At 49.0% G+C, this 13,495-nt stretch overlaps 1 protein-coding gene across 1 annotated transcript; it reads left to right on the forward strand.

Annotated features, from left to right (window-relative positions):
• Window positions 1-1,226: 1,226 nt before the first annotated feature.
• LOC126534545 (solute carrier family 22 member 7-like) lies at window positions 1,227-9,075 on the forward strand. The gene is made up of 3 exons (XM_050181803.3): window positions 1,227-1,907; window positions 6,086-7,007; window positions 8,606-9,075. Exons 1-3 carry the CDS (start codon window positions 1,227-1,229, stop codon window positions 9,073-9,075), a joined length of 2,073 nt encoding a protein of 690 aa, XP_050037760.2.
• Window positions 9,076-13,495: the final 4,420 nt, after the last annotated feature.

Below are 13,495 nucleotides of genomic sequence, written 5' to 3' on the forward strand. Positions count from 1 at the left end.
AGACGACCTACTTCGATCATGTGCTACTAAACACAAACTTACTACCGCTTACCATCATCAAACTAACGGTCTTACCGAACGCCTGAACCGCACATTAACTGACATGCTAGCAATGTATGTTTCCTCCGATTATCGCGACTGGGACATTGTTCTAACATTTGTCACGTTCGCCTACAATTCCTCGCGCCACGACACAGCTGGCTATTCACCCTTCTATCTCCTCTTCGGCCGTGAGCCGACTTGGCCTTTCGAGACTCTCCTTTCGACCACACTCGACTCGCCGACAGAGTACACTCGGGATGTAATAGCCACAGCGACCCAAGCACGCCAGATTGCCGGCATTCGTCTTTCTGCTTCACAGACACGCCGGAAGTGCCGTTCCGACCAGCGCCATCACGACGTGAACTACGAACCAGGTGCTCTTGTGCTAGTTTGGTATCCAATTCGGCGTGTTGGTCTTTCAGATAAATTCCTCTTGCGATACTATGGCCCTTACGTCATCCTTCGCCATGTGACCCGTGTCACATATGAAGTGTCTCCGCCGAATGCCACGGTGCCTTCAGCTCTCTCTGACATCATTCGCGTCAGCCGTCTCAAACCTTACCTTTCTCAGACCGATGAGCCGCACCAATAAGGCGCTTTTTCCGACGGGGGTGATGTCACAGTCGGTAATGTGGGAAGAGGACTATGATGGTGTGCTGAGAGACGACGAGGAAGAGGGTAGTTCTTTATCGCTACTCTACGCTTGTTGGCACAGCCATTAAAAGCCATCTGTATATAGACGCACGCTTCTTCCTTCCCGTAACAATATTATTATTGAAAGCTTAACTCGCTCAATTTTACGTCTATCCTTTACTTAATGTAATTTATTAATAGGTTCGTGTTACTCTCCCTATCTAGGCAAGGCTCACTACCTTATTATACCCTACTTTATTTGATTTATTATCGGTTTATTTCTCATCTTCAATTTTTCATTTATTTTCCTTTTTCTTACTTATTTATTAACTAAGTTATCACATTTTTTCAATCATATTACCACCCGGTTCGTGGCCTATCCGGCACGGTGGGTGTGTGCCACTAATTGAGGCTTCATCATCGTCACCATTCCATTCAGTGTGGCCAATTCCCCCTCGTGGGTACGAGCCATGTTTTGAGGCAACAAGAAGAAGAACAAGAAGAAGACCGAGGACAGCTTTGGAGCCGTATTCGTCAGCACGCCCGACGGAATGGCCAAGAAGAGGCGACATAAGTCTTCTTTCGCTGCGGCAGACGTCACCACGAAAAGCAGCCGCACGAACGCCGTCGATCTCGCCGCACGCACCAATGACCCCAGCGGAGTGGGCAGCGACGGCACGTCGACGGCCTGTTCACCACCTGCACCGCGGGACAGACCGCACGCCGGATCCTTAACCGCGCTACCGGGGACAATGGATACCGCAGGCTCCGGCCTGGTGGACAGCCGCCACCCGCCCGCGTTTTCCTCGCCGCTAACGCCGACCACCGCCAAACTAGAAAACAGCCCCTCCGGCGCACGGCAGCCGACCACGATGGGAGCCCCGACCTCGGCCCCTCAATTCCCCGGCGCCGTGACGCCGCTCGATCACGTCGTCGTCTACGGCCACGGCAAGTTCCAGTGGATCATCCTGTTCTGCACGCAGCTGGCCGTGTTCTGCACCGTGGTCCAAGCCCTGGCCATGCTGAGTCTGGCGCGACCCGTCGACCACTGGTGCAAGCCACCGGCCGCGTACGCCAACCTGCCGCCCGACATGTGGAAGAACAGCAGCATCCCCGTCGAGGAGGACGGCTCGTACAGCCGCTGCCTGCGCTACGAACCGCCGTTCGCGCCGTACGAACGAGGCGTCGACTCGTCGACGAAGGTTCCCTGCGACGCCGGCTGGGAATACGACGTAAGCACCCGTCAGTCGCGCATTGAAGCGAAGGAACGCCCGTTTCGTGTGATCCTAATGAGCACGTGTTCGGGCTGAGCGTTAAATTTTGTACTTTCTGCGACGGATCTATGCTGACTAAGCAAATGTGTAAATGATTATGGGACTGAGTCCTTCCCAGATTTTTACATCAAAGTAAAAGAAAGCAATTAAGTCCTTAAGTTTGCGTATAACAGAGTCCCTCTTTTTCTCACATTGCCAATTTCCGGTCTTGTAGTCCATGCCGCGCAGCATCGTACCAGATAATATAGCTTACGGCGACAGATGCTTCGGCTTCTTGATATTGCACAGCTCAGAGTTAACTAAGTCGACTTCTAGATGGGAGGCTGCACCTTATTGAGGTGAAATACGCGTATGTGCAGCAAAATACTCAAATCCCCTTGCAAATCACGTGTGTTCGGAGAACAGCCCATGGCAGCTTCTCCAGTGTTTCACGTGCTCAAGCGTTCTCCTCGAAAGCGCGAATCCATGTAGGATAGCACCCGAGGCTATCGGTTATTAAGAAGGCAGCGCAAGAATGCATGCACTGCGAGGGCACGGACATTTTGTATATGCAACCTTCACAAAGCAGTAACTTCAGATTTTGAAGGCTGCATCTCGATAACTTCTCATTAAAAACCAAAAAAAAAACTTTCACGAAAAATATGCCCAACTGTTCGACAATATTGGGTATCCTCCAACGCTCCAAAGCGGCGCCCACATTGACCATCAAAATAGCTCATTTATTTTCTGCTGCAGCACCCATCCCGCACACGAGTTCACTCACAGCAGCGAAAAGTTACACTTGGTGCGTTTCCGCTGGTTCGTAAAGCATCTTGTCTGAAGCCTTTCGCGTGTCATATGCGCTTCCGTGATGCATAATTAAGCGAAACTTCACTTAGGACAGCAAGTTATACTTACTCTTATCACTGGTTCATGCTACCATGTTGGAAGACTATCTCTTTTCGAAAAAAACCACCATTTGCGGCCATTTCCGACAGGTTGCTTTGCGACCGCTGTCAGTCACCGGTGTGAATGAGCCTTAAGTATTAGCACACAGCCTCCAAGATTTTTCAACGCGTCGGCCGCAGCCCCGGGCGGTGCCTTATCTCGGAGGTCATGCCAAGGAGCCGCACGCTCTAAGTCCTGCGTCACTTCCGGTTTTGGTGGAATTTTGTTGTTTCTCTTTTTGTTTCTTTCTCACTCTGGACATCGAAGAAAGCCTACTTGGCAAGTTTGTCGCGACGCTTCCGCTCCTATTTCAAACGTTAAATCTTGCACGAAAGGTCTATACATATACACTAATTTAAACCTAGGTTCGTTATTTACATGGGCCAAAATTTTGTTGCATTTGGCCTGTAAGTGAAGCGGCGCTTAGAAACATAGCACAAATAGAAAGATAGCAAGCGCTGGTTTCTTTTACTGGTTAAACCCGTTCACGACCAGTGTCCTTACTCTCCTGTTGTCCTTTCTCTGTTCTACGGAATCTCATTTTTTTTTTCCTGGAACGCTAGAAATGTCTGAAACGTCCTTGTTCCAACTAGCCCAGCTTTCCGCGTCAAGTTTTCTTCATAGTTATCACATTGAACTATTCTGTATTTCAGCATTCAAAATTCAAATGCTCTGTTCGCTAATGTGTTATGTGATCAAACGACGTTAATATGAGTTTCACTCCACCTCGGCATGAAATGTTCCTTCGAATTCGCGAGAGCAAGTTCAAAATAGGGGCGTGCACTCGTCATTCATGGTAAAGAGCACTGATCGCACAACTTGAGCTAGATCCCGCTCACTCGATACGGTGCTCTGAGAGGATATTTTCCCCTCCTGAACAATGAATTACGTTTGTGCTTAGTTTGTCCGTAGTATACTTCAAGACCAACTTATCTTCCGCGTATTTGTATTTCATTTTCTATATACTGATGTCTTCAGACTGTACACAGGTTGCCTGTGCAAAGTGTACAAATATGAGTCAACTAGAAGTGTAAGTCCGCAGGCGGCCTAGGAAGTCTTGTAAATTCACCTGAAAACGCCTATCGACTTTCGATATCCTGCCTGAGCTAAATTGTTGGGAGGATTGTCCATGGATGCAGGTCTTTGTCGAGGTACCCCAACGTCTAAACATACATTCATAACCCAGAGGGCTGTTTCATAACAGCCCAGAGGGCTGTTATGGGTTGTCTGTTATGGGCTGTCTGGGTTATGAATGAAACAGCCCAGTGGGCTGTTTCATTCATAACCCAGAGGCTGTTTCCTTCCAGCTTTGTACTACGCTGTAAAAGCTTCCTCTTCGGTTCCCTTCGAACGGCAGGGCATGGGTTATGCTGCAGTGTATGAATAACTGTCAAAAATCAATAACCTCCCTCATTAAAAGTTGTCCTGCACCTTCCCTTCCATCCCTCTGCGCTTCAAATATAAGTCCCATGGAAAAGCTGCGGCACGAAACGAAGATGCCCCATTTATCCAATGACAATGAGTACGTCTCAGTCATGCGCCAGGCCCGCAAGCAGCCAACGTCTTGGAATGTGGGAACGAATGAGAAGGGCTTCCGACACCAACGGGTCATTTAAATAGTAGATCAGGAAAACGATTTCACTGATATATCGAACAACAGCCTCCTCCATAGTGGGTTAAATGAAATGCACCAAAAAGGGTTGAATTGCCCCGGTCGATTGCGTCACAGGTATGGCTATCACTCGCCACGACAACAAACGGTTGCTCGCCTTCCACAGTGTGAGGAATTTCACAGTGAGGAAGCTGCTGAGCTAAGTCAACACGTGCACGAAGAATAAGATAAGAAAGAAAGACCAGGATGAAGCGATCCATTTTGTGCGTCCCTAATTGTCCATGTCTTTGTTCTTTTGGCGTTGTTTTTTTTTGAGCGCTTCCTTCCCAGTACTCAAGAAAAAAACCAACTAGCCCAAAACAAAGCTTTGTTGCAACACGCAGATCCTGCGAGGCGCACTTGCCAGTGCATGTTGACCTGTCACTAACTGCAGAGTGTGTTCACAGCGGGTTTAGTAAATCGAACCAACACTTTCACTCTAGAAATAATTTACCCACCACGCCTGCATTAGAGATTTCAGTATAATGAGGTGCACCCTATATACAGCTCCGCGATTCCCGCCTGTGTGTATAACCGATTAAGTTTCCAGCGTGAATCCTTCATAGCACCTGCTGACTATCAACCGACGATCCACAATATGCAGTAAAAGATCAACGAATAACAATAAGCGGTACCGATTTCACTTTGCTAAGCCTGTGTGGTAATTTTTATTTAATTATGGAGTTTTACTTGCCAAAACCACTTTCTGATTATGAGGCACGCCGTAGTGGAGGACTCCGGAAATCTGGGCCGCCTGGGGTTCTTTAACGTGCACTTAAATCTAAGTACACGGGTATTTTCGCCCCCATCGAAACGCGGCCGCCGAGGCCGGGATTCGATCCCACGACTTCCTGCTCAGCAGCCCAACACCATAGACACTAAGCAACCACTGTGGGTAAGCCTGTGTGGTAAGATGATGCGAAATGAATCAGCATTGTCCACACGGGGGCGGCTATATTGCAGTTATTTCATTCTGCCTTTATTCTATTCTCCTGACGACAAGTTTACGTCACCGCTGAGTCAAACACGGGCGGTAATCCGCAAGATCAATCAAACGCTCTCCTCGTTTATAAGAAATGCCTTCTGTTTGGTTTCAAAGCGAATAGCATTGCCTACCGTTAGATGTTTTCTTTAATTCGCTGACGACAGGCGGGAGTGCACAGAAAAGGAGAGAGGGTTTCGGTGGAGCCGAGCTAGCGCTGTGAAAGCAGATAACCGGGTGAGGAGAGCTGTGCCAGCTTCTCCGATTAGCCCGCTTCCCCTTGCTGAACTTTTGGTGGCTCGTCGACGATTGTGGCGGCGTGCAACGGAGAGTTAGAAAATGCCGCTAAGACAGAGGTTACGTGAAGATGATTTTGGCACAGCGACGTCGTATACGTGCCGAAAGGGTCTGACAACGTTATACTGCCACGCAAAATTGTTAATACAGGCACAAAAAAAAAATCAATTTTCGCCGACGGCTCCGAGTACACAGCGCTGGAGTGATCAGTGCGCAAGTCACCTTATAGTACATTCGATTATTACGTGCTAAATTATAACCACTGCTCCATATCTGCAGGTTCCGATCCACACCTCTGTCATATCCCAGTGGGACCTAGTGTGCGAACGACGTTGGATATTGAAAGCGATGATGGCAAGCTACATGGGCAGCACGGTCGTCCTCATGCCGTTCACGGGTATAGCGGCCGACCGAATCGGCCGGACTCCGGTGCTGGCCGTTGCGCTCTTTGGCCTGATACTCGCCGGCACCACGGTCGCCTTCGCCACCACGCTGCTCATGTTCGCCATACTGCGAGTACTTGTCGCCGTTTCATCCGCTGCCCTGCTCACGGTGTCCACGGTGCTCCTCTTCGAGGTGACCGACTCGTCGCGCCGCGTACTCTACAGCTCCGTCGCCATCGCCGGCGGAGTCTCGGCCGCCAACGTGTACAGCGAGATCACGTACGAGCTGGCCAGCGAATGGGCACTCATCCAAATGCTCAGCATGCTCCCCAGCGTGCTGCTCGTAGGCGCCGTGTACTTCATCGAGGAGTCGCCGCCCTGGCTCCTGGCCACGCATAGGCTCCGGCGGCTCTCCAAGGTGGTGACGTCGGCGGCCCAGACCAATGGCGTCGACCTCGTGCACGTGGCCAAGCGGCTGGAAGGCCTCCGCAAGGAGGACAGGAGGTCCAGGTGCGACAGCACCAACGAAGCGGTCAACGAGGCACCGCCGCTCGAGGTGCTGACGAACCCGTTGTTTCGCTCCGAGACCCTGGTGGCCTTCGGCTGCTTGTTTCTGGTGATGAGCCTCTTCCACGAGCTCCGAGGTAGCCGCGACGACCGATCCGTCTACTACGCCCAGATCGCGCTGGAATGCCCCGCCGTGACGTTCAACGTGTTCTTGCTCGAACGCAAGGGACGACGCATCGCCAGCGCCATCTGCATGATCGCTCTCGGCTGCCTCGTGGCGGTGCTCGGCGCCTTCTGCTTCATTTTGCCGGGTAAGGCCTGCTACACACACCTTAGCTTTAAAGGGACCCCCCACTGAACTGAATCTGTCTTGGCAATTGGATTAGCCTTCCACCACGTTTATAATAATGCATTTGAGATATGTATACACACTGTGTCTCACAGTGGCACGTATTCATTATAGAAGATTGGGCAATAATCGGAACTTACCGAATCACCTTAAGATTAGGGTTACCCGCATATGTATAAGAAATATTAGAGAAATATAAGGACGCCGTGCAACAATTAAGAGAACTGCGTCCTTTAGAGATAACCATTAGTCGACATATGCACTGGTATTAAGTCGCAATACCGGGTCTTTCATAAAATGCGTTTCCAATTCCTTAAAATTAGGGAAGCGGAGAAAAAACAGTTATCTGGGTTAATTTCGCCACAGAGGTTCCCGCATGGAAATGATTCGATACAGGGTAATTATGTGTCCAATTACATTATTTACTTTCTCAACAAAACAATCACGCGATTGGTCCCAACGGAAGACTTGAAGCTCGCCGTCCGAGGAGCTCATAACCGTTTCTAGAAATAAAAGAAAGTTGGCCCACGGCTAATGTTTGCAGTGTCATTATATATGCCTTATTTCACACAAGAAAGCGAAGCTTGGGACGTATTCTCGATCATTTTCGCCGATACTATCACCTTCGCCTGACGCAATGCTTAACCAAATAATTTGATCATCCGGTTTTGTTCGACCAGCCAATAAGCGCGCACTGAAAGTGACATCACCGAAGGCGATCGTCCGAGAATACGTCCTCTGAAGAGCCGAAAATCGCAACTATCGCGCCCTTAGAAGACGCTCACCCATGCATGACGTGACTGTTTGCTCCTTACCGTCGGTCGAACATGGAGCTAGCGCGATCGCAGCTTGATGAGGACAGTAAGCTCCAAAGTGTGCAAACTTTTTATAGACGCAGGATTGCTCGTGTATCACCGTCGGGCGAGCACGAAGCTGATGATATCACGATTGGTAAGGATGCTTCCTTCGCGCTGGCTTAGCCGGCGTAATGTCAGATCACTCGTGGCCATCTGCTAAGGATGCGAAAGTTACGATCTTCGGACACTCCGGTGTCTGCCTTCTAGGTGAAATTAGCCGGAGTTTGTAGCGTATGCGCAGTGATTACACATGTCCACGGAGTCTTATTGATTCGAAAGCGTCGAATGGCCCAGGTGCCGTTTCGTCTGTCGTTTAGAGCAGACGACAGACGAAACGGCACCTAAATTCCCATTGGCTGCGACGCCACGTCACGAGGTGCGCCTCGGCGGAGCAGAGCGGGTGAAAATAAAAAAAAGCACTACTGGCGCAGCAGCGCGCCATGTGTACCGTATAAGAGGACCTGCCTTTGACGAAGATAGGTCCTCTTATAGAAACGTTGGCCAGCCTTTCTGAGACACGTTAGCCTTGTTTATAACCTTTATACCACAGTGTGCTACTCCATCTGTAAGCCCTATTCTCGATTTTGGATGTCCATGTGGCAGTATTGTAATATACCCTTCAAAGACCCCCAGAGGAGTCTTTCAGGAAACAAAGGAATGTGAAGTGACTACGCGATGTTTCGACAAACTATACCTATTGCAGATCCCTCGAACGCCGACGGTTTCGTGCGCCACCTCGAGACGGCGGTCCGCGTGGTGGCGCTGCTGGCCGTCGACTCGGCCGTAGTCAGTCTCAGCGTCATCACGATCGAGATGTACCCGACTGTGATCAGGGCCAGCGGCGCGTCCTTCGGCTACGTGTGCGGTCGGTTGGGTTCCATCGCCGCTTCTTTCGCGAGCTCCGACTCTCGCCTTGGTCGCGGCATCGAGCTCACAGTGGTCTCGCTGCTGCTGCTGGCGTTCGCCGCTCTGGTCCTGGTCGTGATGCCCGAGACCACCAAGATACACGCCACGCACACGCCCCCCGACGTTAGCGCGCGCAGGGACACCGAGGACAAGTGGATGCTCGACGCGCCGCTCAGGCTCGCCCGAAGTAGGCGAACGTCGAGCTCAGCCCACCTGAGGCGCAAGGGCTCGGCCGGCTCGCTGTTCAAGTTTTCCGAGCAACCCTGACCAACCGCGTGCCTATTTCAACTTCGACGAAGCTCTTTCCTCGACTCAAGCGAACGTATAAGCCGTGTGTGCCATTGAACCTACGGCAATGAAAGTGCTAAGCGCGTTTGAAATGACCATGCGAGTAGTATATTTCCTTGTAGTCATGGGCCTCAGCTCCTTTGGACTCAGTTATAGGCTGCAGCCATGTTTGCGCGAGAATATTATGCACGGTTTCTTGCGAACAACCGAAAACACAGTCACTGGAGCATGGCACAAAATGCTCCAGGTGCCTGGAGCATGGCATGACAGACATTGGCCGTCGCTCAACTTTCTGACGGAAACGATTTGTGACTGTCATCGATTATGCTGGAATGTGTTTGTTGTATACGAAAGAACAGGACACGGCTGTACCTTTATTAGTGGTGTTCGTTCAGCAAAGAATTATCTAGGTTTGTGTGCGCTTTTTTCCTGTTCCTCCTTTTACGATTTTGAAGGTAAACTGGCAATCACTGACCCGGCAATAAGTCTGCCCGTAAGACTCGCTTTTTTTCTTTTTCGTACCAGAGCTCACTGTTTTCTTCTTTCTTTTTTTTTTTTTTTTGCACAAGGTGCGTTCAGTTCTCATGTTTATTTGGGAAGTGCTGCAATGTTCTCTGCACCTGAGGTAGTTCCTGGGCTGTTTCTTGAGCTATATACTCCCTGCTTGAACAAAATGCCGTCGCTAATGCCTGCTTCTCAAATTATGAAATCTCGATGGTCATGCTGACAAGAAGACTGTATATACTTTGCGTTTGAACTGCACGCTTGAAATTGTGAAGTTATGAACGCATTCATTTGGTGCCACTGGAATCTGCTCAGAAACGCCTTGACGTTTTCCTTGCTGGCTTAAAAGCTCGGCTCGGTGTTTGCGAGACTGACGAAAGGTCTGCTGTACTGGCCTCGGAAGTATATAGCGTACAGACTCGAAACGCTCATATGATCGAAGAATAAAGGTTCGGCGATCGCAACTGTGTAACGTGAGCTCATGCCTGCGCTTGCAAATACATAGACACGAAATGCGACTCCAAAGGAGCGACGATGGGCACCTCGCGGTTCCACACGAACGGTAGCCATGCCACTGGGTATGGCCGATGTCAGTGATCTGCTGACGTCGCGAAGAAGAAGCGTTTTGTGGGACCAGTCTTGCGCCTATTGCCTGTCAAATATTGCAGCGAAATTTGGTGGTCATCGCGTGCAGGAATTTGTATCTGAGGAAGGTTATACAGTAAAAAGCTTTACGAAAAGCACATGGCGGACATCCAGGAGACGAAAAAGGCTAGCTACGCAAAAAAAGTGGTCCGGCGTCACATGCCCTACAATGTCGGAATTGCTGGCGATATGGTCTTAGTGCTGACGGTTGTAAATCTGGTTTACGATACTGCACGTGTGGTGAGGGTCATTATAACGGCGACCGTACGGCCCAGCGTGAGAAGTGTTGCCTTTGTTATATATAACATCCCGTTGACAATTCAAACTGCCTAGCTCGAGTGCAACAAGCACATGTGTTAGAAATAGTTAACAAAAGGAGGTGTTCTAGGAGAGAAGCTATTGCCACTGTTAAGGAGAGGGCTCGCGGGTACGCTGGCGTTGCACCACGTAAGCCTTATTTCACGGAGGGTGCACTTGAAGAAGCAATTGCAAGCGCAATGGAGCGATTAGTGGTCAGCATCTCTGAATGCATATCTCAAGTGGTCAGTACCCAGATTGCTAATCTTCTGCAGATAGCACCACTACTGACACCTCTACACTGTCAACTAGAGAAGTTAAAGATTTAAATACCGTTGGCGCGTTCCCCCTTGAGTACAGCCACGAGACCTCCGTGTCTCCGTCGAATCCTGGCCAACAGCATACGCTAGACTAGCATGTCACCAGAGACGTTGAACTCGATGCAAGGGCTCAGAAACGGAGCCGGATCCAACTGAACCGAGCTTCTAGTTCTATGCCCCCACAGAATATGTACGAAAAGTCTTCTATGTCCCCTCAGAATAACTCCAAAAAGTCTGCACTCAGTTAAGCTCTCAAGGAGAACATTTTGGAGAAGGTTGTTTCTACTGCAATACTATCCTCCAAACGAGTTCCATAAGAGTACTGCAATGAAACTGTCGTTCGATATTTACTGCTTATACGGATTCAAATTGTCTTAACGTTCAAATAAATTCGGATATTGTCTTATTACAAGAAAATTGGCTATAAATTTCATTTCATACATAAACTTTCTTTTCAGAAATTATCGTTCATTCCGATTAAATTGATCTTCGAAAGGGGGTGGTTTACTCCTACTGATATCATTCGGAATTTGCCATAAGGCAAAGGTCGCTCTAAAGCTCCTGTCCGCCGGGTTTTAAATACTAGCGTTACACTTCCGGCCTGTCGGACATTTTTTTATCACAAATCTATAGTTTTTTTTTTTCAGGCGTTCACGACAAAGCGCTTTGGATGTTATAATTACTACTTGCGGAGAGAATATCTTACTAGTGGGGAACTTTAACTCCCATCATATTACATGGGGTTTAAAAAACAAGCAAAAGTGACCCTCGCTTGTGGGATTGGTCCTAGGACAACAATCTCACATCTGTAAATTTAGGACCCCCTACTTTAGTCAGAGCTCGGGCTGCTTCTGCCCTAGACTTAACTTTCGCAAGCTCAAGCCTCTCCCTGTCCGCCTTGTCGACTGTTAGTTATGCCACAAATAGCGATCACCTGAACGGTCATTTTTGATATTATACGTCCAGTAACCTCCACAGTTTCTAATGTGCTTTCTTTCATAAATTACAATAGATTTCAAAACTCCTTGCGATCCTTATTGGCTTCTCTAACTGGTGCTAGTCACAAATCCAAATCATTGAACATTTGTTTTGGTTTAAAAAATTGCCGGGAAAAATCTGAATTTGTGGTACAATGAGCTAAAACAATTTCAGCAAATGGGCAATGAATTCCTCACGACCACTGTAGAGCGTGTTGATGTACTTAGCTTACCGAGGGCGGGAATTACAGCTAAAAATTCTGCTAGAAAGATCGGTATGAAGTTTGGGAGTCGGAGCCCATTTGCTCTCCCTCACTGCTTCTGATGACTCCCAGATCTTGCGAGCTTTGAGATCGTTAGTGCCCCCACATTTAGCTTTGATTAGATTGGTTTGGGTACCAGGACATAAGAACCTATTTCTAAACGAAATTGCAGATTCGTTGGCGAAAGCGTCCCTGAATGGCCGAGTCATTGAAATCCTACCGACACCAGCTTTCATCATAAGGGCTAGATTTCGGACGCATACGATGCTGCGTGAATTTCACGCCCCTTCTTTAGAGGGCCCCTCACCAGGCCCCATACCAAATTTCGGTTATACGCTGGAAGTCGTTAGGTGTCCTCTAGGGAGCGTTGTGCCGCAAGAACTTTTCAAATCGGCTCATTAATAGCCGAGATAGAAATATTTCAGTGCCGCGAACCCATGATTTCAACAGGCGAGCTCCACTGCCAAGCGAGACACACTCTCCACTCGCCCCCTTTAGCCTCCGAAAGCCAAATTCCTTCCCTCGAGAATCGTGTGACGCATACGTCACGGGCCCCGCCTCCACTTTTTTTCTCTCCTCGCTTTTTTTTCTTTTTTTTTGCAGCGCTGCGCACTTTCGCTGACGGCGTCGCGTGCGCGCTGTTGTGATTGTCTCGTTTCGCGCAGCACACGATTTTGCGCGCTCTACTCTAGGGCACATGACTAGCGGTATAATTCAGTGCTACAGGAATACTGAGGCAGACAGAAGCGGATCGCAGAGCATGATCACGCGCTGGAACACGGTAGAAAATGGTATAGTGTCGGTACCTGCGCACCTGACTGCACGACCGTGGGAACAAGCAGACGATGCGGAAGTACCCCCCCCCCATCTCTCTTTCTTCGGTGCGAAGTAAAACAAAAAAATAGGCACACATTCAGTTTGTGTGTTTCATTATTTATCTAAACTTCAATTCGTCGATTCAAGCAACAGATCACACAAATAACAGATGTTGTCTTGAATAATCTTCGAAGTCACGTGTCTCGATGATTGACGTCACACTGCAAACACGAGTGCGTAGGCGCAGGGACACATGTACGTCACCGTCCAGCTTGGAGCGCGGTCGCCGCGAAGGAAAGGGAAAACGGCGTTCGGATTGAAATTTAAGACCTTTCCGCAGCGCGTAGCGATGTAATACTTTGCAAACACGATCGTTAGCGCACATTACATGGTCTGCGCTTGTCACCAATATTGCGCTTGTCACCAATATTGCCAGACCTGGTGAGGGGCCCTTTAAAAAACTCATCAGAATTTCAGTACCTTGTCGCATTACTGGAATAGTAAACTCTGTCAAATGCGAACACTTCAAATCGCGATCAGTAGACTACGCTGCCGAATTCCATTTCTAAATTTTTAC

Source organism: Dermacentor andersoni, chromosome 7, assembly GCF_023375885.2.
Source record: "Dermacentor andersoni chromosome 7, qqDerAnde1_hic_scaffold, whole genome shotgun sequence".
Lineage (NCBI taxonomy): Eukaryota > Metazoa > Arthropoda > Arachnida > Ixodida > Ixodidae > Dermacentor > Dermacentor andersoni.

Coding starts and splice junctions, on each gene's coding strand:
- LOC126534545 (XM_050181803.3), top strand. CDS start 1,227: ATGGCCAAGAAGAGGCGACATAAGTCTTCTTTCGCTGCGGCAGACGTC. Junction 1,908..6,085: donor ACGCCGGCTGGGAATACGAC/GTAAGCACCCGT, acceptor CCATATCTGCAG/GTTCCGATCCACACCTCTGT. Junction 7,008..8,605: donor CTTCTGCTTCATTTTGCCGG/GTAAGGCCTGCT, acceptor TACCTATTGCAG/ATCCCTCGAACGCCGACGGT.